Source organism: Capra hircus, chromosome 19 (assembly GCF_001704415.2).
Source record: "Capra hircus breed San Clemente chromosome 19, ASM170441v1, whole genome shotgun sequence".
NCBI lineage: Eukaryota > Metazoa > Chordata > Mammalia > Artiodactyla > Bovidae > Capra > Capra hircus.
In genome coordinates, this window is record NC_030826.1 from 5255887 (window position 1) to 5277120 (window position 21234).

At 47.8% G+C, this 21234-nt stretch overlaps 1 protein-coding gene across 4 annotated transcripts in view; it reads right to left on the reverse strand.

Annotated features, from left to right (window-relative positions):
• MMD (monocyte to macrophage differentiation associated) overlaps positions 3527 to 21234 on the reverse strand; it is a 51379-nt gene continuing 33671 nt past the window's right edge. The window contains exons 7-8 of one of the 4 annotated variants that reach the window (XM_018064080.1): positions 6872 to 6957; positions 6440 to 6507 (exon numbers count right to left, since the gene is read on the reverse strand). In XM_018064080.1, the coding sequence (XP_017919569.1) occupies positions 6919 to 6957 (39 nt within the window). In that variant the 3' untranslated portion in view covers positions 6440 to 6507; positions 6872 to 6918. Of the gene's footprint in view, positions 4208 to 5950; positions 6508 to 6871; positions 6958 to 17203; positions 18462 to 21234 lie in introns of those variants that run through there. The other 3 variants (XM_018064078.1, XM_018064077.1, XM_018064079.1) reach the window with 3 other exon arrangements.

Here is a 21234-nt window from a genome sequence, read left to right on the forward strand (position 1 = left end):
TTCCCAGTCCCTTTGTTGGATCCCCAGGCTGGGAAGCCTGAAGCGGGCTTCAGAACCTTCACAAGAGTGCGAGAACTTTTTTGATATTATTGTTCTCCAGTCTGTGGGTATGCGATTTGATTTGATCGTGACTGTGTCCCTCTTACTATCTCACTGCAGCTTCTTTGTCTTTGGAGGTGGGGTATCCTTTTCTTTGATGGACCTCCTGCCAATGGTTGCTCAACAGCTAGTTGCAATTTTGGTGCTCTTGCAGGAGATGAGCGGACGTCCTTCTCCACCATCTTGCTAAAATTCTCATTTGAAAAATCATACTTCCACAAAACTGGAAAGGAAAATAAATAAAAATTTGAAAAAAAAATAGTATTTGAGCTCCTGCAATTGTCATGTTATGGCAATGTTCCTAAAGTTGAAGGACAAGAGATGGGCTTTCTGCCTTGCCATTTGTTCTTTCTCCAAAGGTGATAGGCACACTGCTGAGTGTTCCCTTCACAACGGAATTAGAAAGAGAAAACTGTAAGCTCTGGTGATTGTTATCTTTCTCTGGTTTTCCTGGATTCAGTGCTTTAACTTCTCTGAGTCTTGGTGTCCTCCTCTGTAAAATGGTGATGAGTACGTGCTCAGTCACTTCAGTCATATCTGACTCTTCGTAACTCTGTGGACTGTAGCCCGCCAGCCCCTCTGTCCGTGGGATTCTCCAGGCAAAAATATTGCAGTGGGCTGCCATGCCCTCCTCCAGGGGATCTTCGCGAACCTGCATCTCCTGCATTGCAGGCCGATTCTTTACCCACTGAGCCACTTGGGAAGCCCTAAAATGCATGATAACCTAATGCACTAAAGAATATAAAATGTGCCATAAACTGGAGTTAAGCAAACGTAAGGTCCTATTATCATTTACTCTCACAAGGTCACTGACAAAGGTGAGAAGAGAGGAAACGCCTCCTTTATGCAGGAGGCTGTACTGCCTGTGGAGGCAGGTAAGAAGCGAGGTGCGTGGATGAGGCGTGGATGAAGTCACAGCTGTCTCATCCTGCTTCTTCATCACATTTTGTCTCTAGAGGGAGGAGATGCCGCTTTGCACTCTCATTGGTTCTGAGAGTTACCAATTCCTATGTGTGGCTTTTTCCCCTCCAAACCTTCTTTTACTGTCCTGAGATCTTTCTATATACAGGCCGCTACATAAAAGATTTCTGAAGTTCAAGATAGGACTGAAAAGCAAGAATAACATTGTCAAATTATTGGGAGTTAAGATTGTCAGGTGTAAGCTGTAATGATTTAGCTCAGGATACTTGCTGAGCTGGGGACTTCCCTGGTGGCGTAGCGGTAAAGAATGCACCTGCCAATGCAGAAAATGCGGGTTTGATCCCTGGGTCAGGAAGATCCCCTGGGGAAGGAACTGGCAACCCACTCCAGTATTCTTGCCTGGGAAATCCCATGGCAGAGGAGCCTGGTGGGCCACAGTCCATGGGGTCACAAAGAGCTGGACACAACTTAGCAACTCAACAACAAAACGACAACGACAGCTTGCTGAGCTGGATTCCCTCTGCCCGCCTTCATCTCCCAAGGGGAAGAACGTGACAGGGTTGGAAGGAAAATAAGACAGCATGTGGCGAGTGTACCGGAGAAGGGGCGCTTCTCCCCAGAGTCAGCTTCAAAGGGGGTGGGACGGGTGGCCCTGGAAGAGTGTGAGTTCCAGCAGTGGGGGGCCCTGCCCTAGGCCTGCACCCCAGTGGCTCCTTACACGCCTGTGGCTTGAGAGCAGAAAGGAGATATCATAATGCCAGAGGCTGAGAGCAGAGAGAGTCCAAAGCAGCCAGTGTCTCAGTTTCCTAAGCTCCAGGGAGCCTTCCTAGGGAGATGCTCTCATTTCCCGGTGTGTCCAAACATGAGTATGAGAGAACTGGTAGACCCGACGGTGTCTGCGTCATGATGGGGGAGCTGGTCCACCAGCCACACTGGAGGTCAGGCAGAGGCCAGCACAGCGCTGACAGGTGCCCCCCAACGTGTCTGATGCCTCCCCCACCGCTAATGCCCACTCATTGTGTGATGCTCAGAACTCAGAGGTAGTCCTCACAACTGCTTGGAAGGAAAGGTAGAAGACATGGGACTACCCAGGACAGCCTGGAACTGGCTTGGCTAAGAATTCAGTCAGAAGTGGGTAAGGCAGGGAATGGAGACTTTTATAGAGATGAAGTCAAGTTACACAAAATAAAGTAAGGATGCATTAGAAAAAGCCTGTGCACAGCAATAAAGACCAAGTGCAACCCAAAATTAAACGCCTATGTTAGTCTTTCAGTCATGTCCCACTCTGCGGCCCCATGGACTGTAGCCCACCAGGCTTCACTGTCCTTGGGATTTCCCAGGCAAGAATACAGGAGTGGGTTGCCATTTCCTTCTCCAGGGCATTTTTCCAACCCAGGGATTGAACCTGGGTCTCCTGTATTGAAGGCAGATTCTTTACTGTCTGAGCCACCATGGAAGCACTAAAACATAAATAAATAAAAATTAAAAAAAAAAAGTGGGGGAGAATAACCAATTTACCCTGTAGAAGAATTCCAGATAATTGATGTCGATATTCTGCCCTCAAGAGGGCCAGCCAACTACCCGCTCCCTAGTGTGGGTTGTGCGTGTGCATGGTGACTTTTCAATTTGGACATGCCACACAGCATGCAGAATCCTAGTCCCTGACTGGAGATCACACCAAGGGCACTGGGTTCTAGGAGTGCCCTAGAGTGCAGAGTATTAACCAGTGGATCTCCAGGGAAATCCTGGCATGGTGACTTTCTTCCCAAGAGTGTAGGGTGGGAAAAGAGGGAAAAGGGTAACCTGCCAGCGGAGAAAGCCAACAAGCGACGGCTCAGCCAGGTGGACCCAGGTCAACGTCAGCAGTGGTAGGTCGTGTTGATAGTAGGCGCTCCTGGGATGGCACTTTGCATCTGCCGATTCCCCTCTCCAGACCCACAACCCTGTCTTATCATGTGATAAACATCAGACACATCCCAGACGAGGAACATTCTATGGCTACCTGATTCATCCTCCTCAAAACCATCAAGGTTGTGACAAACAAGGGAAGACTGAGAAGCTCACAGCTGCGAGGAGCCTGCGGAGACATGATGACTCAGTGTATCTTGGATGGGATCCTGGACCAGATAAAAGGCATTAGACAAAAACTAGGGCAATCTGGATCAAGTATAGACTTAGTTAATCGTGATTAAGCAGTTTTGATTCATTAATTATGGCTAATACACCATTCTAGTGGAAGATGTTAATAAGAGGGAAAGCTGGGTGAGGGGGTATATGGGAACTCAATACTATTGTGAGGTTTTGCAAATCTCAAATGATTCTAAATTTTAAGGTCTATGGGAAATATATGAATCTTTTAAAAAAAGATTAATTGGGACTTCCCTGGTGGTCCAGTGGCTAATACTCTGTGCTTCCATTGAACTGTTGACCAGAGGGCACAGATTTGATCCCTGCCCATGAAAGTTCCACCTGTTGTACAGTGCAGCCAAATAAATAAATATATCAATTACACAGTGAAAAACACTGCTGGGCATTTATTGCTGGCGTTATCAGGGTAGGGGTGAGAGGAAGGTACTATACAAGAATTTATCCTATTTTCCTGTGAGTCAAGTGGAAGTCAGTCAGTTCTGGTTGAAGTAACACAGAAAAGAGCTTTTCTATTCCTGTCACAAATATGTGGCCCCTCCAGTGCCTGGCTGATTCTGGATGAACACTTTTTCTGCACCATCGTCTCCACAGTCTTTGCTCTCTGATGTTAATAACTCTGGTAGCAGCTCTTTGGCTGTTCCTTGAGCCAGAATATGTACTACATCAGCTAGCTTCTTTTCAGAATCCGGAAAAGAGTGGAAGATTGGAAGTCAGAGTACCTTTGAGTGTCACCTGATCGCCATGCTTTTCGACTTGACCTTTCTCATTCCTTACTTTAGCCGTGAACTGATGATAATGATGGTCCGGGGGTAGTACAGACTTAAAAGGTGGAAGGTATGTGAAAGCATTCTGTGACCTAGAAAGCGCTGTGATATTTTATTTTAGAACGTGCTTCTCTTCTGGGAGACTAGGACTTCCTGTGCCTCATCCTCTTTTAAGCAGCGCTCTGGCTTATTCACTCAATTCAGCTCTGCAGACATTGGTCAAGGATCATTGACACGTCAGGCACACGAAGTGCCTCACCTGGGTAATGGTGTCCCTGAAAAAGGAAGAAGTGGAGAAACTCAGGTTTGTCAGAATCTCCATGGCTTGGAAGAGTTGCATGTGGTTGGATGGACAAGCTGCTTGGGTGGGGATTATAAACTCACAAGAGGCATTTGTGAGTCTTGATGCCTTTGGTTGCTGGACATTGAAAACCTGAATCCAAATGGCCTAGATAAGCTGTTGGTTCACCTAACTGGGAGGTCCAGTGTTAGGAGGTCTTCAGGGTTCCATGATACAGTGGTTTAACCACAGCATCAAGGGTACAGTTTTTCCTTTTTCTGTTACTGTAGTGATGGCTTCATCCTGTAATTAGCTCCTTTCAGGGTATGGGATGGCTGCCAGCAGCAAGTGGAGTTGTTAGCTTCCTTGTTCGTGATAAAGCAGGATGGGGAGGGCACTCACACCTCATGACTTTGACCGTCCTATCTTAATTAGCCACCCCCACCTCCTGTCTCTTTGTCTAACCTCTCTGCATTCTTCCTTTCACAGTTTGAACTATTATTTACTTTGCTATTTTGCCTATTATTTATTTATATGTTTACTCATTTATAGTCAGCTCCCTGTCTGGAATATCAGCTTCACGGGGTCATGGATTTCATCTTGTTCACAACGGTCCTTGACCCACCTTCTAAGAAGAGTGGGGATCCTTCTTGACCTACAAGAGAGAGGCTGAGCCTGCAAGGGGGGGTTCCCCTTTCCTGCCTCCTTCCTAAGTCCACAGTGCTTGCCTGGGTCCTGACCGCTTGGTGGACGGCGAGATGTTACTGGAATTAAGACGATCACAGGTGCCACTTTGAAGAGGTCTTTCCCAATAAAGCATCTTGAGTCGGTTTAGTTTGGTTAGAAAAACAGAACTGTTGACCAGAGAAATCTGGGAAAGCTGGGAAGACAAGGTTGATGGACAAATTGTCCCTCAAGGGAGAAGGGCAGCAAGGCCAAATGGGTGAAAAATCAAAGAGGCATAAGATGAACAGTTTAGGACAAAGTCGGAGCAGAGGGGGGGGCCATGGTAGGGCTTCTCTCCCACAAACCTCTGTCTACATTCCTGAGCATACTAACTGCACTTTTGCATGGCGATGCTCCAAGGATCCTATGAAAGATTAATAATAGTTCTTCACAGTTTTAGAGCATTTCAGAACTTATAAGACATATTCCCAGACATTATCTCACGTCATTGTCACAGCCATTCTGTGCGGTTGATCACTCCTCCTTTGCAAGCAAAGAAACCAAACCTCAGAGCGACTTTCCAAAAGCCATGAAGTTCAGAAGAGGAAAAAACTGGGTACAGACATTTTCCTTCAAGTCTTGAGTTCATGCTGCCTCAGTGCAGTTGAAGAAAAATGGGCTAATGATTTCCTACTGAAAACACATCCTTAGGCCTAGGCTTTTTTATTTTGCATTATTTATCATTCCATTTAGTACTGAGTTGCTCTGTACTTTTATATACATATGTAATTTTCCATAACAGAAGAGTTAAAAAATTAAAAGGATGGGGTTGAGTGGCTTGGTGCGCCCCCAGCAGAGATAACCACGGGAAGGTCAGGCCCCAAGGAAGTCGGGTGCTAAAGGGTTTGGGCTTCAGTGCTTTAAGATTTGACTTTAAAAAAGAAACGAGAAGAGAACATTTGGGAATAAGAAATAAGAAAAATCACGTGCATGCACAAGAAGCTAAAAAAACACACACACACACACAAAGGGATGAGTTGTTCCCTCTGGGTTTTATATTCTCTTGCCAGATCATTTAATTATGTTTCTATTCTTTTTTTCCCAAATTTAATTTTCCCCCAGACTTAAATAAGGAGCAGCTGATGCTTCATAGAAGACTTTGTGGAGCAGCCTTTCAGGAGGTGTTATTTGCAGGTCCTGGCTTGATGTCCATTTCACTGTGTGATCTTGGGTTATTATTTCCCTCCTAAGAGGTTCACTTTCTTTGACTGTAACATAGAAATAATACTGTTTATCACCAAATGACCTCCCAAGAAAACTGAGAAAGAAGGCAGGGTGATAGCCATGAAGGCAACTGGAAATTTTCCAAAGGAGAATGTCTTAAGCTGGGAGATGTTTATTATTAGAGTATTCCTTGGATTCACCTGAGTTTGTGGGTTACTACAGTCCGGGCCTCTGGCAGCCACTGCTGCCCTGGAATTAAAGTTGAAAGGACTTAAGTGGTCAACCTGCCTGGGATCTCAGAGTTTCTGAAGCTGGATGTCTTCTGGTTGATTTGGTTGGTTGGACACAGATTTCATCCCAGGAGGTATTATTGATTTGCACAGATGAGTCGGGAAGCAGAGTGTCCTGAGAAAGAGATGTGGTCAGTCCTTGATTATACATGCTAAGGGGCAGATCATAATCTCAAAGAACAGATCATCTCAAGGAGTGGGATTATTTATCTATTGGCGATACCTTGGCATTCAGGATCTTAGTTCCTTGAGTATGGATGAAAGCCACGCCCCTTTCATTGGAAGTCTTAATCACTGGACCACCAGGGAAGTTCTAAGGAGTGGGATCATTTTAATTCAACATTGCAATAATACAATTTTTTTTTTTTTTTTTTTACCTCCTTAACTTTGTTGCTCAGGCTTGACTTTGTAAATGGAAGAGGATTGACCAAGATAGATTTTGGGTCACGTGGGGTTACTAAGCCTGGCTCAAGACTCACCTTTCTTTGCTTTCACTTTCAAAGGCTTCAGGACAGGTGCTGTTGGCTTATCTTGTAACAGGAGGGAAAGGGGCAGGGCAAAACTTCTGAAAGAATGACATAGCCCAAGGACAAAACATAAAGTGATTAGAATCAAATGGGTCCAAGATGGCAGACAGGTTGACTTTGATTAGACCTTGATCCTCAGTTAGCAAGCTAAATACACACCCAGAGGTGCCATGATAATTTCAAGGCACTGTCAAAAGACCAAGGAGTGGCCCAATTCCTGGAAATCTCCACCCCTTCTCCAAAATAGATGGATCAGTTCAGTCGCTCAGTCCTGTCCAACTCTTTGTGACCCCATGAATCGCAGCACACCAGGTCTCCCTGTCCATCACCAACTCCCAGAGTTTACTCAAACCCATGTCCATTGAGTCAGTGATGTCATCCAACCATCTCACCCTCTGTTGTCCCCTTCTCTTCCCGCCTTCAATCTTTCCCAGCATCAGGGTCTTTTCCATCAGCTCTACACATCAGGTGGCCAAAATACTGGAGTTTTAGCTTCAGCATCAGTATTTCCAATGAAAATTCAGGACTGATTTCCTTTAAGATGGACTGGTTGGATCTCCTTGCAGTCCAAGGGACTCTCAAGAGTCTTCTCCAACACCACAGTTCAAAAGCATCAATTCTTCGGTGCTCAGCTTTCTTCACAGTCCAACTCTCACATCCATACATGACCACTGGAAAAACCATAGCCTTGACTAGATGGACCTTTGCTAGCAAAGTAATGTCTCTGCTTTTGAATATGCTATGTAGGTTGGTCATAATTTTCCTTCCAAGGAGTAAGCGTCATTTAATTTGATGGCTGCAATCACCATCTGCAGTGATTTGGGAGCTCAAAAAAATAAAGTCTGACACCACCCCACTCATTAAGTTCAGTTCAGTTCAGTCACTCAGTCGTGTCTGACTCTTTGCGACCCCATGAATCGCAGCACGCCAGGCCTCCCTGTCCATCACCAACTCCCGGAGTTCACTCAGACTCATGTCCATCGAGTCAGTGATGCCATCCAGCCATCTCATCCTCTGTTGTCTCCTTTTCCTCCTGCCCCCAATCCCTCCCAGCATCAGAGTCTTTCCCAATGAGTCAACTCTTTGCATGAGGTGGCCAAAGTACTAGTTTCAGCTTTAGCATCATTCCTTCCAAAGAAATCCCAGGGCTGATCTCCTTCAGAATGGACTGGTTGGATCTCCTTGCAGTCAAAGGGACTCTCAAGAGTCTTCTCCAACACCACAGTTCAAAAGCATCAATTCTTCAGCGCTCTGCCTTCCTCACAGCCCAACTCTCACATCCATACATGACCAAAGGAAAAACCATAGCCTTGACTAGACAGACCTTAGTTGGCAAAGTAATGTCTCTGCTTTTGAATATACTGTCTAGGTTGGTCATAACTTTTCTTCCAAGGAGTAAGCGTCTTTTAATTTCATGGCTGCAGTCACTATCTGCAGTGATTTGGGAGCCCCCCAAAATAAAGTCTGACACTGTTTCCACTGTTTCCCCATCTATTTCCCATGAAGTGATGGGACCGGATGCCATGATCTTCGTTTTCTGAATGTTGAGCTTTAGGCCAACTTTTTCACTCTCCACTTTCACTTTCATCAAGAGGCTTTTTAGTTCCTCTTCACTTTCTGCCATAAGGGTGGTGTCATCTGCATATCTGAGGTTATTGATATTTCTCCTGGCAATCTTGATTCCAGCTTGTTTCTTCCAGTCCAGCGTTTCTCATGATGTACTCTGCATATAAGTTAAATAAGCAGGGTGACAATATACAGCCTTGACGTACTCCTTTTCCTATTCGGTCCCACTCATTAGCATATGAAATTACCCAGCCTATAAAAACTAACCATGCCACATTTCACTCACTGTCTGCGATTGCCCACAGTCCTCTGTGGAGTGTGCTTCTCTCTGAACCTGAATATGTACATTTCTTACCTCACTTTGTTTCTCACTGAATTCTTTCTGTGATGAGACATAAAGGATCTGAGCTTCATTAGGTCCTGAAACCATTCACCGTGGGTTTTGGCTGGGTTTCAGTCCCAGACACATGGGTTCAAGTCCCAAGCAGGGTTTTGACCAGGTTTGAGTCCCAGCCACATGGGTTCAAGTCCCAGAATGGGTTTTGGCTGGGTTTTGGCTGGGTTTGAGTCCAGCACATGGGTCCCAATCATGGGTCCCAATGGTTTCAATCTGACAGCCTGGTTTCTAAGTTTCTTCTCAAGAAGATGTTCTTTCAACAAATGGTCCCTTCAGTGCCATTAACCATCAATACTTCATTTAATCATTCATTCACTTGCTTATTCAATGTATGCTCCAAGTAGCCCCTATGTGTCGAGTACTTCTTAGGGATCAGGTGTACAAAGATTAGAAACCTTCCTTTACCTTGAGGTCTGTTGTGGGAAACAGATGAGTCCCATACGGTGTGATTAATAGCTGTCATAGTGGAATGCCTTTGGTGACTGTGAAGGAGGAGCCCTTTCTAAACCCAGCAGAGACAGTAAAGACTTCCAGGAGGAGTTAACACTTGGACTTGAAGCCTCAGTAGGAATTTTTCCTGTGGATGGATAAAAGTGATGGTGGGGTGAGGGAAAGCATTCCAAGAGGAGGGCACAGCATTTACAAAGGCATGCAGGCATGAAACAGCAGTGGTATATTTGAGGAACAGCTAGTATTCTGATTGGCCGGAGGGTACCTGTGGATTGCCAGTAGAGGAGTCCAGGTAAGTAGGTGCCAGATCCAGCACCAGGCTTATCCTGAAGGACATAGGAAACCACTTCCGGGAGTCAAGTCATTCTCATTTTAGAAAGAATGCTCTGGCAGGAATGTAGAGACTAGGATAGAGACATGTGAGGTCGAAGGAATGGGGTGGATGCTCTGTTGGAGCTTTTGAAACAGGAGGGAAGGGGACAGGGCAAGTCTGTAAAAGAATGACATAGCCCGAGGACGTGACATAAACTGATTAGAACCAGATAGGTCCAAGATGGTGGATAAGTCTACTTCGGCTAGGCCTTGAGCCTCAGTGTATGCTCGTTGTAATACATCAACAAGCTAAATGACACACTCACGGGCACCATGACAGTTCTGAGGCTAAGTGTAAAGACAAAAAGTGGTGGCGGCCCGGTTCCTGGAAGTCTCTGCCCCTTTCCTGTGACTCAGACGGTAAAGAATTGCCTACGATGAAGAAGACCCAGGTTTGATCCCTGACGCAGGAAGATCCCCTGTAGGAGGGCATGGCAACCCACTCCAGTATTCTTGCTCAGAAAATTCCATGGACAGAGGAGCCTGGTGGGCTATAGTCCTTGGGGTCACAAAGAGTTGGGTTTGACTGAGCGACTAACACTTTCACACTTTCCCCCAAATAGTGGGAATAATCCTCCCACTCTTTAACCTGTGAAATTACCCAGCCTATAAAAACTGGCAACCCCACACCCTGGTGCTGCTCTCATTTTCTGAGATGGCCCGCACCCTGTCTCTGGAGTGTGTTTCACTCCAAATAAATCCACTTCTTACCTATCACTTTCTCTCACTGGATTCTTCCTGTGATGAGACATCAAGAACCTGAGCTTCATTAAGTTCTAAGACTGGGTGTGATCTCAGTTAAAAGACTGTGGGTTCAAGTCCCAGTGTGGGTTTTGGCTGGATTCAAGCCCTAGCCCATGGGTTCAAGTCCCAGCCCATGGGTTCAAGTCCCAGTGAGAGGTTCACGGTTTCACTTTTATGGTAAATGAGCTGAGAATGGATAAAGGCCTCTTTATGAGACTAAGGAGCTGGTGGAAGGTGGGGGACAGACGTGAGGGAGGGGAGTCTAGACTGACTGCCCAGTTCCTGGATTAGGTGACTGTGATGACCAGCCTGCTGGCTTACATAGGAAACACAGGGGGAGAATCAGGCTTGGGAGGAAGTTGATTTATTTCGCTTTGAAAAGACTGAGGTGAGTATGGGACATCCACGTGGAAATAGCCAGTATGCAAGACACGAGAGTGTTTAGGGCTAGACACCCTCATGTGGGCATCAGTGAGGTCACCCAGGGTGAGCAGGGAGGGAGAGGAAGCAGGAGGGCCACAGAGGACCCCAGGTATCTGATGGTCATTCAGTGGCTAAACTGTGTCCAACTCTTTGTGACCCCATGGACGGCAGCATGCTAGGCTCCTCTGTGGTCTACTATCTACTGGAGTTTGCTCCAATTCAGGTCCTTTGAGTTGGTGATGCCATCTAACCATCTTCTCAGGAAACGGATGTTTTAGGTGAAGTAGAGCAAGACAATCCAGGAAAGATGGCTGAGTAAGAGAAGTCAGAAGTGCACGGGGAACGGGAGGCAGCATGTTAGGGAGGCCAGGGCGGATTTCAGAAGAGACAGTGGGCAGAGCTGTCAGGTTCCTAGGGAGGGTAAGTCTGATAAAAGCCAAAAATAAGGGGCCTGGTTGGCAGAGCAAGGCCTGTAACATCACTGACAGGCTTGAGGAACAGCCTTAGCGAGGAGGAGGGCTGCCCTTCACTGACAGGGGAAATGGAAAGAGCTGGGAAGGAGAACCTCCTCGTTCTAGTTCCTCAGGTCAGTTTAGTCCAGTCACTTGGTCGTGTCTGACTCTTTGCGACCCCATGAACCACAGCACGCCAGGTCTCCCCGTCCATCACCAACTCCCGGAGTTTACTCAAATCCATGTCCATCGAGTCAGTGATGTCATCCAACCATCTCACCCTCTGTTGTCCCCTTCTCTTCCCGCCTTCAATCTTTCCCAGCATCAGGGTCTTTTCCAATGAGTCAGCTCTTCACATCGGGTGGCCAAAATACTGGAGTTTCAGCTTCAGCATCAGTATTTGCAATGAAAATTCAGGACTGATTTCCTTTAGGATGGACTGGTTGGATCTCCTTGCAATCCAAGGGACTCTCAAGAGTCTTCTCCAACACCATAGTTATAGTCCAACTCTCACATCCATACATGATTACTGGAAATACCATAGCTTTGACTAGAAGGACCTTTGTTGGCAAAGTAATGTCTCTGCTTTTTAATATGCTGTCTAGGTTGGTCATAGCTTTTCTTCCAAGGAGCAAGCGTCTTTTAATTTCATGGCTGCAATCACCATCTGCAGTGATTTTGGAGCCCCTCAAAGTCTCTCACTGTTTCCATTGTTTCCCCATCTATTTGGCAGGAAGTGATGGGACCAGATGCCATGATCTTAGTTTTCTGGATGTTGAGTTTTAAGCCAACTTTTTCACTCTCCTCTTTTACTTTCCTCAAGAGGCTCTTTAGTTCTTCTTTGCTTTCTGCCATAAGGGTGGTGTTCCTAGCCAGTAGCTAGTCCACATTCTCCAGGGCACCTCTGATGAGGAAGAACTTTTGGGAATGGAATTCAGTGCCTCCTGATTGTCAGGTCCTGTGTTAGACATTTCATGCAAATAATCTCACCATAGCCCTAGGAGGGGACAGCATAATCTCTCTTTTCAAACAGAGGACATCAAGGCTCATTCAAGTCACTTATTCCTCTCTTTTCCACTGGCCAGGTCACAGCCTCCAAAGATCTGTGAAGAGCCAGGCCTTTATCTCTCACTGGCTCAAGTTGCTAAAGCTGATAAGGAAAAAAGATAGTCTTGGGCCAGACACAGGGTAGATTTCCACCACTGAGGCCACCACAGAAGCAAGTTAAATCAATGGGCAGAAGAGAGATAAAACACTGCACAAAGCAGCTTTCTTTTCCGGGAGCAAAGATCAGCTAGGGAGGGGTGGAGGTGAGGGCAGGTAGGGGAGAAAGTCTGCGAATCTCCCTCTTAAACAATCAGACAGTTCAAGGCTGCTTGCGAGGAAATACACGGGCCCACGTTTTATTTCTAAGATTGGTGCTCATTTTTAAATTAGTACTTTTACAGTGTTTGACTATCTTCCAAGATTGGTTTTATTGCTAAAATCTGCATTTCAAAGATAAACCAAGACCCCGCGTCTTGCACATGTACTTTTCTGCTATTTAGGAGCCCAGACTCAGTTCATTATTGAGAGCGCAGCACTGGGATCTCTCTAGAAGATCCCTCAAAGAATTCCAGTGCTAATCACAACACCAAACATGTGCCCACGGACCTTACAGTGGCTTCCAAAGCCCTGTATATCCGCCATTCAGTTCCCCTTTTAAAGGAAAAATAATCCATGACCCTTGTTAAAGAGGAGTAGGCAGAGTTTCAGAGGCTACTGCAATGGGGTTTTGGAGTAAGGGCCACTAAGCTCAATACAATGACTAGGGGGAAGTTCCAGTCAAGGAACGGGGCTGGGGGCAGGAGTGGGGTGGTCAGCCGGTGGATAATGACCGAGCAGGCCAGGGTTGTAAGATACCAGTGCCGGGGGATGAGGAATTTCATTAGCTCCCAAGGGTAAGGCTTTTCCCTTTAACTGACCCAGCAGGATTCCTGCTCAGACTGGACTAAACAGGCCAAGGACAGAGCCCGAGGTCAGGGACTTGTCAGAAAGGGAACTCGGGAGGCTGAATAGAGCTCGGTCAAAGGAGACGGGCTCTGCCAGCCTCCCTGACTTCGTTGCCGAGTGCTCCCTGCTCGCAGGGCTCCTCCCGGCCCCCTCTGCGCCTGCACAGCCCCTCCCCAGGAAGGCCTTTCGCTGCGGGAATCGGCCCCGCGGGTCCTTACAGTCTCCCCTCCCAGGGAGCGCTTGTCCGTGAGCGCAGGCCCACCCGTCCCCACGCCCCCCGCCTCTCTCCTTCCTCCACGGCACCATCTGCCATGCTGTTTACTTGAACATTTTGTTTATAGTCCCTTTCTCCTCCAGGAGAATGTCAGTCCCATGAGGCAGGAACTCACTGTCTCTCCAGTACCTGGAACGGCATCTGGCATGTCGGAGGGGCTCATGCTTTGTTGAATGTATTGGATGCCTGGATGCTGACGGTCTCCATAATACCTTCAGATCTAGATTATCTATGTCCACAGCAAAGGATGACAGTCCCCAGTGTCGGAAGACCCTTCCGACCAACTCATAGCTTACTTTTACCAGGTGTTATTTCAACTTTTATACAATAACCTCAGATGTTGCTCAGTCACTCAGTTGTGTTCGATTGTTTGTGACCCCATGGACTGCAGCATGCCAGGCTTCCCTGTCCTTCACCATCTCCTGGAGTTTGCTCAGACTCATGTCCATCGAGTCGGTGATGCCATCCAACCATCTCATCCTCTGTCGTCCCCTTCTCCTCCTGTCTTCAATCTTTCCCGGCATCAGGGTCTTTTCCAAAGAGTCAGCTCTTTGCATCACATGGCCAAAGTATTGGAGCTTCAGGTCAGATGAACCATGGAATATTTGCCACCCATAAGAATTCTAAGGTATTATGTGCTTAGGAGGGGTTGAAAATGGGAAAAGGAAACCCAGAAATATTGGAACAAAGAAACCCATCTAGGAGTTTGCTGCAGAACACTTTACATACATACAGGGTCATCTTCCTCAATTGCCAGAGGAACAGATGAGTGCCCCACCCTCCTTTTGTCAAAATCTTGGCTCTCTGTGCACTAATGAGAAACAGAAATACAGACACAGTTATGGAGAAGGAAAGAGTGGCTTTATTTCTTTGCCAGGCTAAGGGGGTACACAGTAAGATAGTGCCTCAAGAATTGTGCCCCTTTCCTGGTGAAGTGGTGGTGTTTAGTCACGGATTCATGTCTGACTTTTTTGGGACCCCATGGACTGCAGCCTGCCAGGTTTCTCTGTCCATGAGATTTGCCAGGCAAGAATACTGAAGTGGGTTGCCATTTCCTTCTCCAGGGGATCTTCCCAACCCAGGGATCAAACCCACTTTGGCTTCAGATTCATTACCACTGAGCCACCATGGTAACCCGATAGAAAGAGATTGTCTATTTAGGCAGGTGAATGTGATAAGGATCAAGGCAGTGATCGTCTACTTCTGTTTTCTGCAAGTTTCAGAAGGGTGGGGCTGCTAACAGCATTAGGGTGTGTGCAGGGTCCAGGTGGTCCAATCTCCTAATCTTGATGAGTTTTCCTTTAATCCTGTGGCTTTGTGGCTGCTCCTCCCTTGATTAGCAACTGTTTGAATCTGCTCTTTTGGAACTCAGAGAAGGTCATGGAGGCTGGAGTCTTGCCTATAAGAAATGGTGAACAAAAAGGCCATTGTGCCTGGGAGTCCCACAGTGCTCTGCTCAGCATCACGCCCTCTCTCCTCGCGAGAGGTCCTGTACAACAGGCCCTTAGTAGGCAATCACACAAGCTGCTGCTACTATCTGCCGTCAGCATCATCTTCCCTCCAGAGGCCCCACGCGGGGTTTCTCAGGAGCACCCATGCTGTTTGGGAAACCTGTCGGACAGTCCGCTGCCACGCGCCCCTGCTCATTCTTTCCCGGTGCCCAGACTGTCATCTCTCCTGTCTCTACCCACTGCCCCCTTATTTCTCATCTCCCTAGTAAGTTCCCACACACCCTGCACGTTTCAGCTGAAACTGCCTCTACGGGGAGGACTTCGGACTCCCCTGGGCAGGGTTAATCACTCCTCCTCCAATAATAGCAGCCAGTACAAACACTGTGATTAGGCTGTATTATAATTACTAATTTGTGGCCAAGTCCTCTCCCCAGGTGAACACGGGGGCCTGGAGGGCACAGACGCAACTTACTGTTAGCGCCAAAGGAAACGTCTCAGCGGGCAGGTGTCTCTCACGCCTCACCCCTGCCCAGGAGGCTGGGGAAAGCCTGCTTCAGAAGCGCCTGACTCACTTCTGAGCTTCTGGAGTGCAGGGAGGCTCTGAGAGCAGACTTCACACAGGCTTCCTCTAAGGCGTGCTCTTCCAAAGCAACAGCTGATTTTCAGACAGACGATTTGAATCTGGCCCAGCAGATGGAAATCAACTACCCTGAACAAGACAGCTGTTGAAAAGCCAGTTAAAGCAGCCGTTTCCTACCTGTCTGCTCACACTGGCATGTTCACTGGCCACTGTCATTTGGAAAGGGCCAGAAAACAAGTCAGCAAAACTCCACTAAGGCCTTGGAACCAGATAAAGGAGTGGAGCCAGGGGATCGTCTGGCCTGAGTGACAGGCAGGAGTTCTGTCTTTTTATAGCATCCACAGTAGGAGATCAGTCTCTAGCACAGATTTGATACCCACGAAACAGTTGATAGTGGCTCAGACATGAGTTGGACCATAAAGAAAGCTGAGCACCGAAGAATTGATGCTTTTGAACTATGGTGTTGGAGAATACTGTTGGGAGTCCCTTGGACTGCATGGGGATCCAACCAGTCCATCCTAAAGGAGATCAGTCCTGGGTGTTCATTGGAAGGACTGATGTTGAAGCTGAAACTTCAGTACTTTGGCCACCTCATGCGAAGAGTTGATTCATTTGAAAAGACCCTGATGCTGGGAAATATTGAGGGCAGGAGGAGAAGGGGATGACAGAGGATGAGATGGTTGGATGGCATCACCGACTCAATGGACATGAGTTTGAGTAAACTCTGGGAGATGGTGAAGGACAGGAGAGCCTGGAGTGCAGCAGTCTGTGGGGTTGCAAAGAGTCAGACACAATTGAGTGACTGAACAACAACAGACAGTAAAGAATCTGCCTGCAATGCAGGAGACCTGGGTTTGCTCCCTGGGTCGGAATATCCCTGGGAGAAGGGAATGGTTACCCACTCCAGCTGGACACAACTGAGTGACTAACACTTTCTCTTTCAAACATTTGATGGATGAACGTGCAACTTCAGGGGAAAAGAGACAAGACGGAGGAGACATTGTATATTGCAGTTGACAGTAGCTCTTCATTTTTAGAAGTCCCTCAGTTGTTTCTCTGTGGCTGCCCTGGGCCCTGGTCGCTGCTCGAGGGCTCTCTCTGTGGTGGGCAGGGCAGCTCTCTGGCTGGGCTCTGGTGGCTCTTCCCTGGGGTGGCTGCTTGTGTGTGGCCCAGGATCTAGGGCTCGGGGCTCAGTAGCTGAGGCTCATCAGTTTCCTTGCCCTGCGGCGTGGCACCCCACTCCAGTACTCTTGCCTGGAAAATCCCCTGGCTGGAGGAGTCTGGTAGGCTGCAGTCCAAGGGGTAGCTAAGAGTCGGACACGACTGAGCAACTTCACTTTCACTTTTCACTTTCATGCATTGGGGCAGGAAATGGCAACCCACTCCAGTGTTCTTGCCTGGAGAATCCCAGGGATGGGGGAGCCTGGTGGGCTGCCGTCTATGGGGTCGCATAGAGTCGGACACGACTGAAGCGACGTAGCAGCAGCAGCAGCGGCGGCAGCGTGGGGGACCTTCCTGGACCAAGGACTGAACCTATGTCCTCTGCATTGGCAGGCAGATTCTTAAACTCTGAACCACCAGGGAAGTTCCTAGAACTGATCCTTTAACAAGCCATCAAAGGTGGGTCTGGTAGGTGAGCCTCCAAAGTGGCACGTGTAGCAGCAGGCGGGGACCACATTGCTGCCAGGGAGTGTGGCCCAGTCAACCGGGCGCCTTTGGGTTGACTAAGTGGAGGGTGCATGTTCCCCACTGGGCACAGAAGGAAAACTGTCCGGCTTTCCTTGCCCACCCTTTGTCCACATAGTGCTCTGGATAAACCGCTAGAAAGCCAGGGGTGTCTGCCTGCCTCAGTTTAGCTTCAGCCACAGTCCCATGAGCTTTTAAGAGCTAAAAAGTGCAGGAGACTTTTTAAGAGCACTACTAACTGTTCCTCCAGGTTGCTTCTGCTTGAAAATCTCTGCAGGTGGGCTATAATTGTTTGAAAAGCTCAGCCATATGGGGAGGCCATTTGTCTAGTGCCAGTCATATGCCAGAATGCACGAACTAGGCACTTCTGGGGTATCATTTCATCCTGGGGCTGCACCCTGAGGGAGGCCCTGGACTTCCTTCTGCAGGTGGGCATGGAGGCTCCAAGGTCATGAGGGATTTACTGAAGCTCATCTTCACTGGCAATCTGTCCCAGGCTGGCTGACCCATGCCAACTCAATACGCAGCTTGCAGATGAGATCAGAAAACACTCATGTTTTAAAAGAACCAAATCTTTTTGAGGAATAGCATTTCCTGACCTTTTCGGTGGCTGACATGGTTTGGGTGTCGTAAGTTTGATCTGGCATGGAACAGCAGGGTAAGCTGCAGCCTCTCCCAGCTGGGGCTGAGAGCGTTTCCCAAGGCCCTCCTGAGGCCTGGCCAGTTGTTTCGCCTTGGCTTCCAAGTGCAGGGAAAGTCTGAGGGACAGTGAATTGTGTAGGAGAACGAGAGAGCTGTTGTGTTGGACAGGCTCCTGATGGGAACAGTTTTGACTTGCTTTGCAAGTGGCTAGACTGCACAGTGGCACTGCTTCTTGGAAAAATCACCCCGCTGATCATGACAGGGAACATGTAGGAGGAAGAGGCGCAGAAGGTAAGAGGCTGGCACTGTCTGTTCCAACTAGCAAAAGCAGCAGAGACGCGAATGCAGTAATTCTAACCTTGTTAAACTAAAAACATTTCTCAGGTCCTCTTGGGAAACTTTATTTTGCTTCCCAAGGAAGGAGGCGAATCGGCTTCTTCGAGGTCAGTTTCATTTGGAAATTTTCCTCTTTCACTTTCCATCTAATTGGCACACAAGAAGAGCAGACACAACCTGAAAATGTCAAGCAAAAATCTGGAGGTTTGGAATGAGTCTTAGTTTTAAAAGGTCTTCCTTTGGGCTTCCCTAGTAGCTCAGTTGGTAAAGAATTCGCCTGCAGTGCAGGAGACCCCGGTTCGATCACTGGGTTGGGAAGATCCCTTGGAGAAGGGAAAGGCTGCCCACTCTAGTATTCTGGCCTGGAGAATTCCCTGGACTGTATGTCTGTGGGGTCTAAAAGAGTCGGACAGGACAGAGCAACTTTCACTTTCACTTTGGGTAAACCCATTAAGAAAACTTTGACCCAGGGACTGCACTCTTGAGAATGAACACACTAAGACTCCAGGATCCCTGGGTTTAATCTGGCTCTGACACTTATCTTGAGCAAGGAAATTCATTTATCTGTGCTTGTTTTCTAATCTGTAAAATGGAGATAATAAAATTATCTACGCATAAGGTTTTTTGTAAAGAGTGAGACAGTCCATGTAACTAGCACAGTACCAGTCCCCCAGACATAGGAAGTACTCAATTGTTTCTTATAATCTCAAAGACCCAGTCACAAACGGGGACAAAACTGTATGCAAAACTGTTCCTACAGCACTATTTACAGTAATGAAAAATCTGAATCTAAACCCCCCCAATTAGGTGAATGACTAAAACAGGCTGCATGTCTGGTCTGGAAAGATGATGGAGCCATTAAAAATTTTGGCTACGAAAGCTATATAATAATTTAAATGTTTATAATATAATAAGCAGGAAAAAGCAGTTACATAATTGCATATTGTGGCATATTTACAACTGTACAAAACAAAAACCAAATTCCTTAAATAGTGGGGAAAGAATGGCAGAAAATACATGATAAAGCATTAGGATGAGCGGACTCATTCTAATTGAGGGCAGTCTGCACTGAGGCTCATGGGTTGCAGAACCAAGTGTTATTTCAGTTTATTATTACATGCAGAAAAGAGGACCAGAGGGATGCAGGAGAGGCAGAACAGCTTTCCAGACTTTTATAAATTTAGTTTCAGTTGGAGGATAGTGGCCTTAGAGTGTCGTGTTTGTTTCTGCTGTCCAACGTGAATCAGCCAAAGGTATCCGTGTGTCCCCTCCCTCTGGAAGTTCCCTCCCGTCCCGCCGGCATCCCTCCCCTCTGGGTCGTCACTGAGCACTGAGCTCCTGTGTTGCACAGCAGCTTCCTGCCAGCTGTCTGCTCCCCACACCATAGTGTCTATGTTTCAGCGCTACTCTCAGTTCCTCCCACCCTCTCCCTGCCCTGCCGCGTCCGCAAGTCCGCTCTCCACGTCCGCACCTCCATCCCTGCCCCACAAACAGGTTCATCAGCACCGCTTTTCTTGATCCCATATACATGTGTTCGGTTCAGTCGCTCAGTCGTGTCCGACTCTTTGCGACCCCATGAATCGCAGCACACCAGGCCTCCCTGTCCATCACCATCTCCCGGAGTTCACTCAGACTCACGTCCATCGAGTCAGTGATGCCATCCAGCCATCTCATCCTCGGTTGTCCCCTTCTCCTCCTGCCCCCAATCCCTCCCAGCATCAGAGTCTTTTCCAATGAGTCAACTCTTTGCATGAGGTGGCCAAAGTACTGGAGCTTCAGCTTTAGCATCATTCCTTCCAAAGAAATCCCAGGGCTGATCTCCTTCAGAATGGACTGATTGGATCTCGTTGCAGTCCAAGGGACTCTCAAGAGTCTTCTCCATATATGTGTTAGTATACAATATTCCCCTTTCTGACTTACTGTACTCTGTATAATAGGCTCTAGGTTCATCCACTTCAGTTCCACTTCAGTTCAGTTCCTTTCTATGGCTGAGTAATATCCCATTGTCTATATGCCCCACAACTTCTTATTCATTCATCTGTTGATGGACAACCAGGTTGCTTCCATGACCTGGCTATTGTAAATAGTGCTGCAATGAACATCGTGGTACTTGTGTCTTTTAAATGATGGGTAGTTGGTCCTTTGAACCCTTCGGTAATCTAGCTTGGATTTTCCCTTATTTAGGACAGACTGTCTCATGTTTCCATGCCAGTTTCTCATCAACTTTTACTGTAGTCGCTATGAATGTTCTAGCGACCCTTGGTCAGGGAAGCCAGTGAGGCCAAGGAACTGGAGTCAAGCCAGTTGGTGAGAGCCGCATTGGCTTTCAGGGACCAGAGCCACTGGGCAGAGCAAGTGTGTCCTGAAAACACTTTATGTTGTCTTTCTCGTGCACGACACCACCCTCCAACCTGCCCCTCCCTTTCCACTCTCATTCCCAGGCCTCTTTCCACTTCTGCTGTGAGGGTGGCGCTGTGCTGTGGACGGAGCTGGGTGAGACTCAGCTCCTGCCTGCAGAGGGGCGGTCCCGGCCACAGAGAGGGCAGACAGACAAACGCTGCCCAGGGCAAAGGACGGGGCCAGAAAGGGGCGGCGGTGCTGAGGCCCAACCGGGAGGACACACGGAGCCGAAGCCTGGCGTCGCAGGTGGAGGTCTGGACCCAGCAGATGCTCCCTGGGCAGGGTACTGGCTGGGGGTAAAGGCCTTCCAAGCCGAGGAAGAGCAGGTATGAAAGCACAGGTACAAAGGCGCCGTGAGGGCAAGATGTCACGGGGCTAGTCCGTGGGGTTCAATCAGGGAGAGAATAAGGAAGAGTCAGCATGAAATTAAAAGACGCTTGCTCCCTGGAAGAAAAGTTATGACCGACCTAGACAGCATATTAAAAAGCAGAGACATTACTTTGTCAACAAACGTCCATCTAGTCAAGGCTATGGTTTTTCTGGTAGTCAT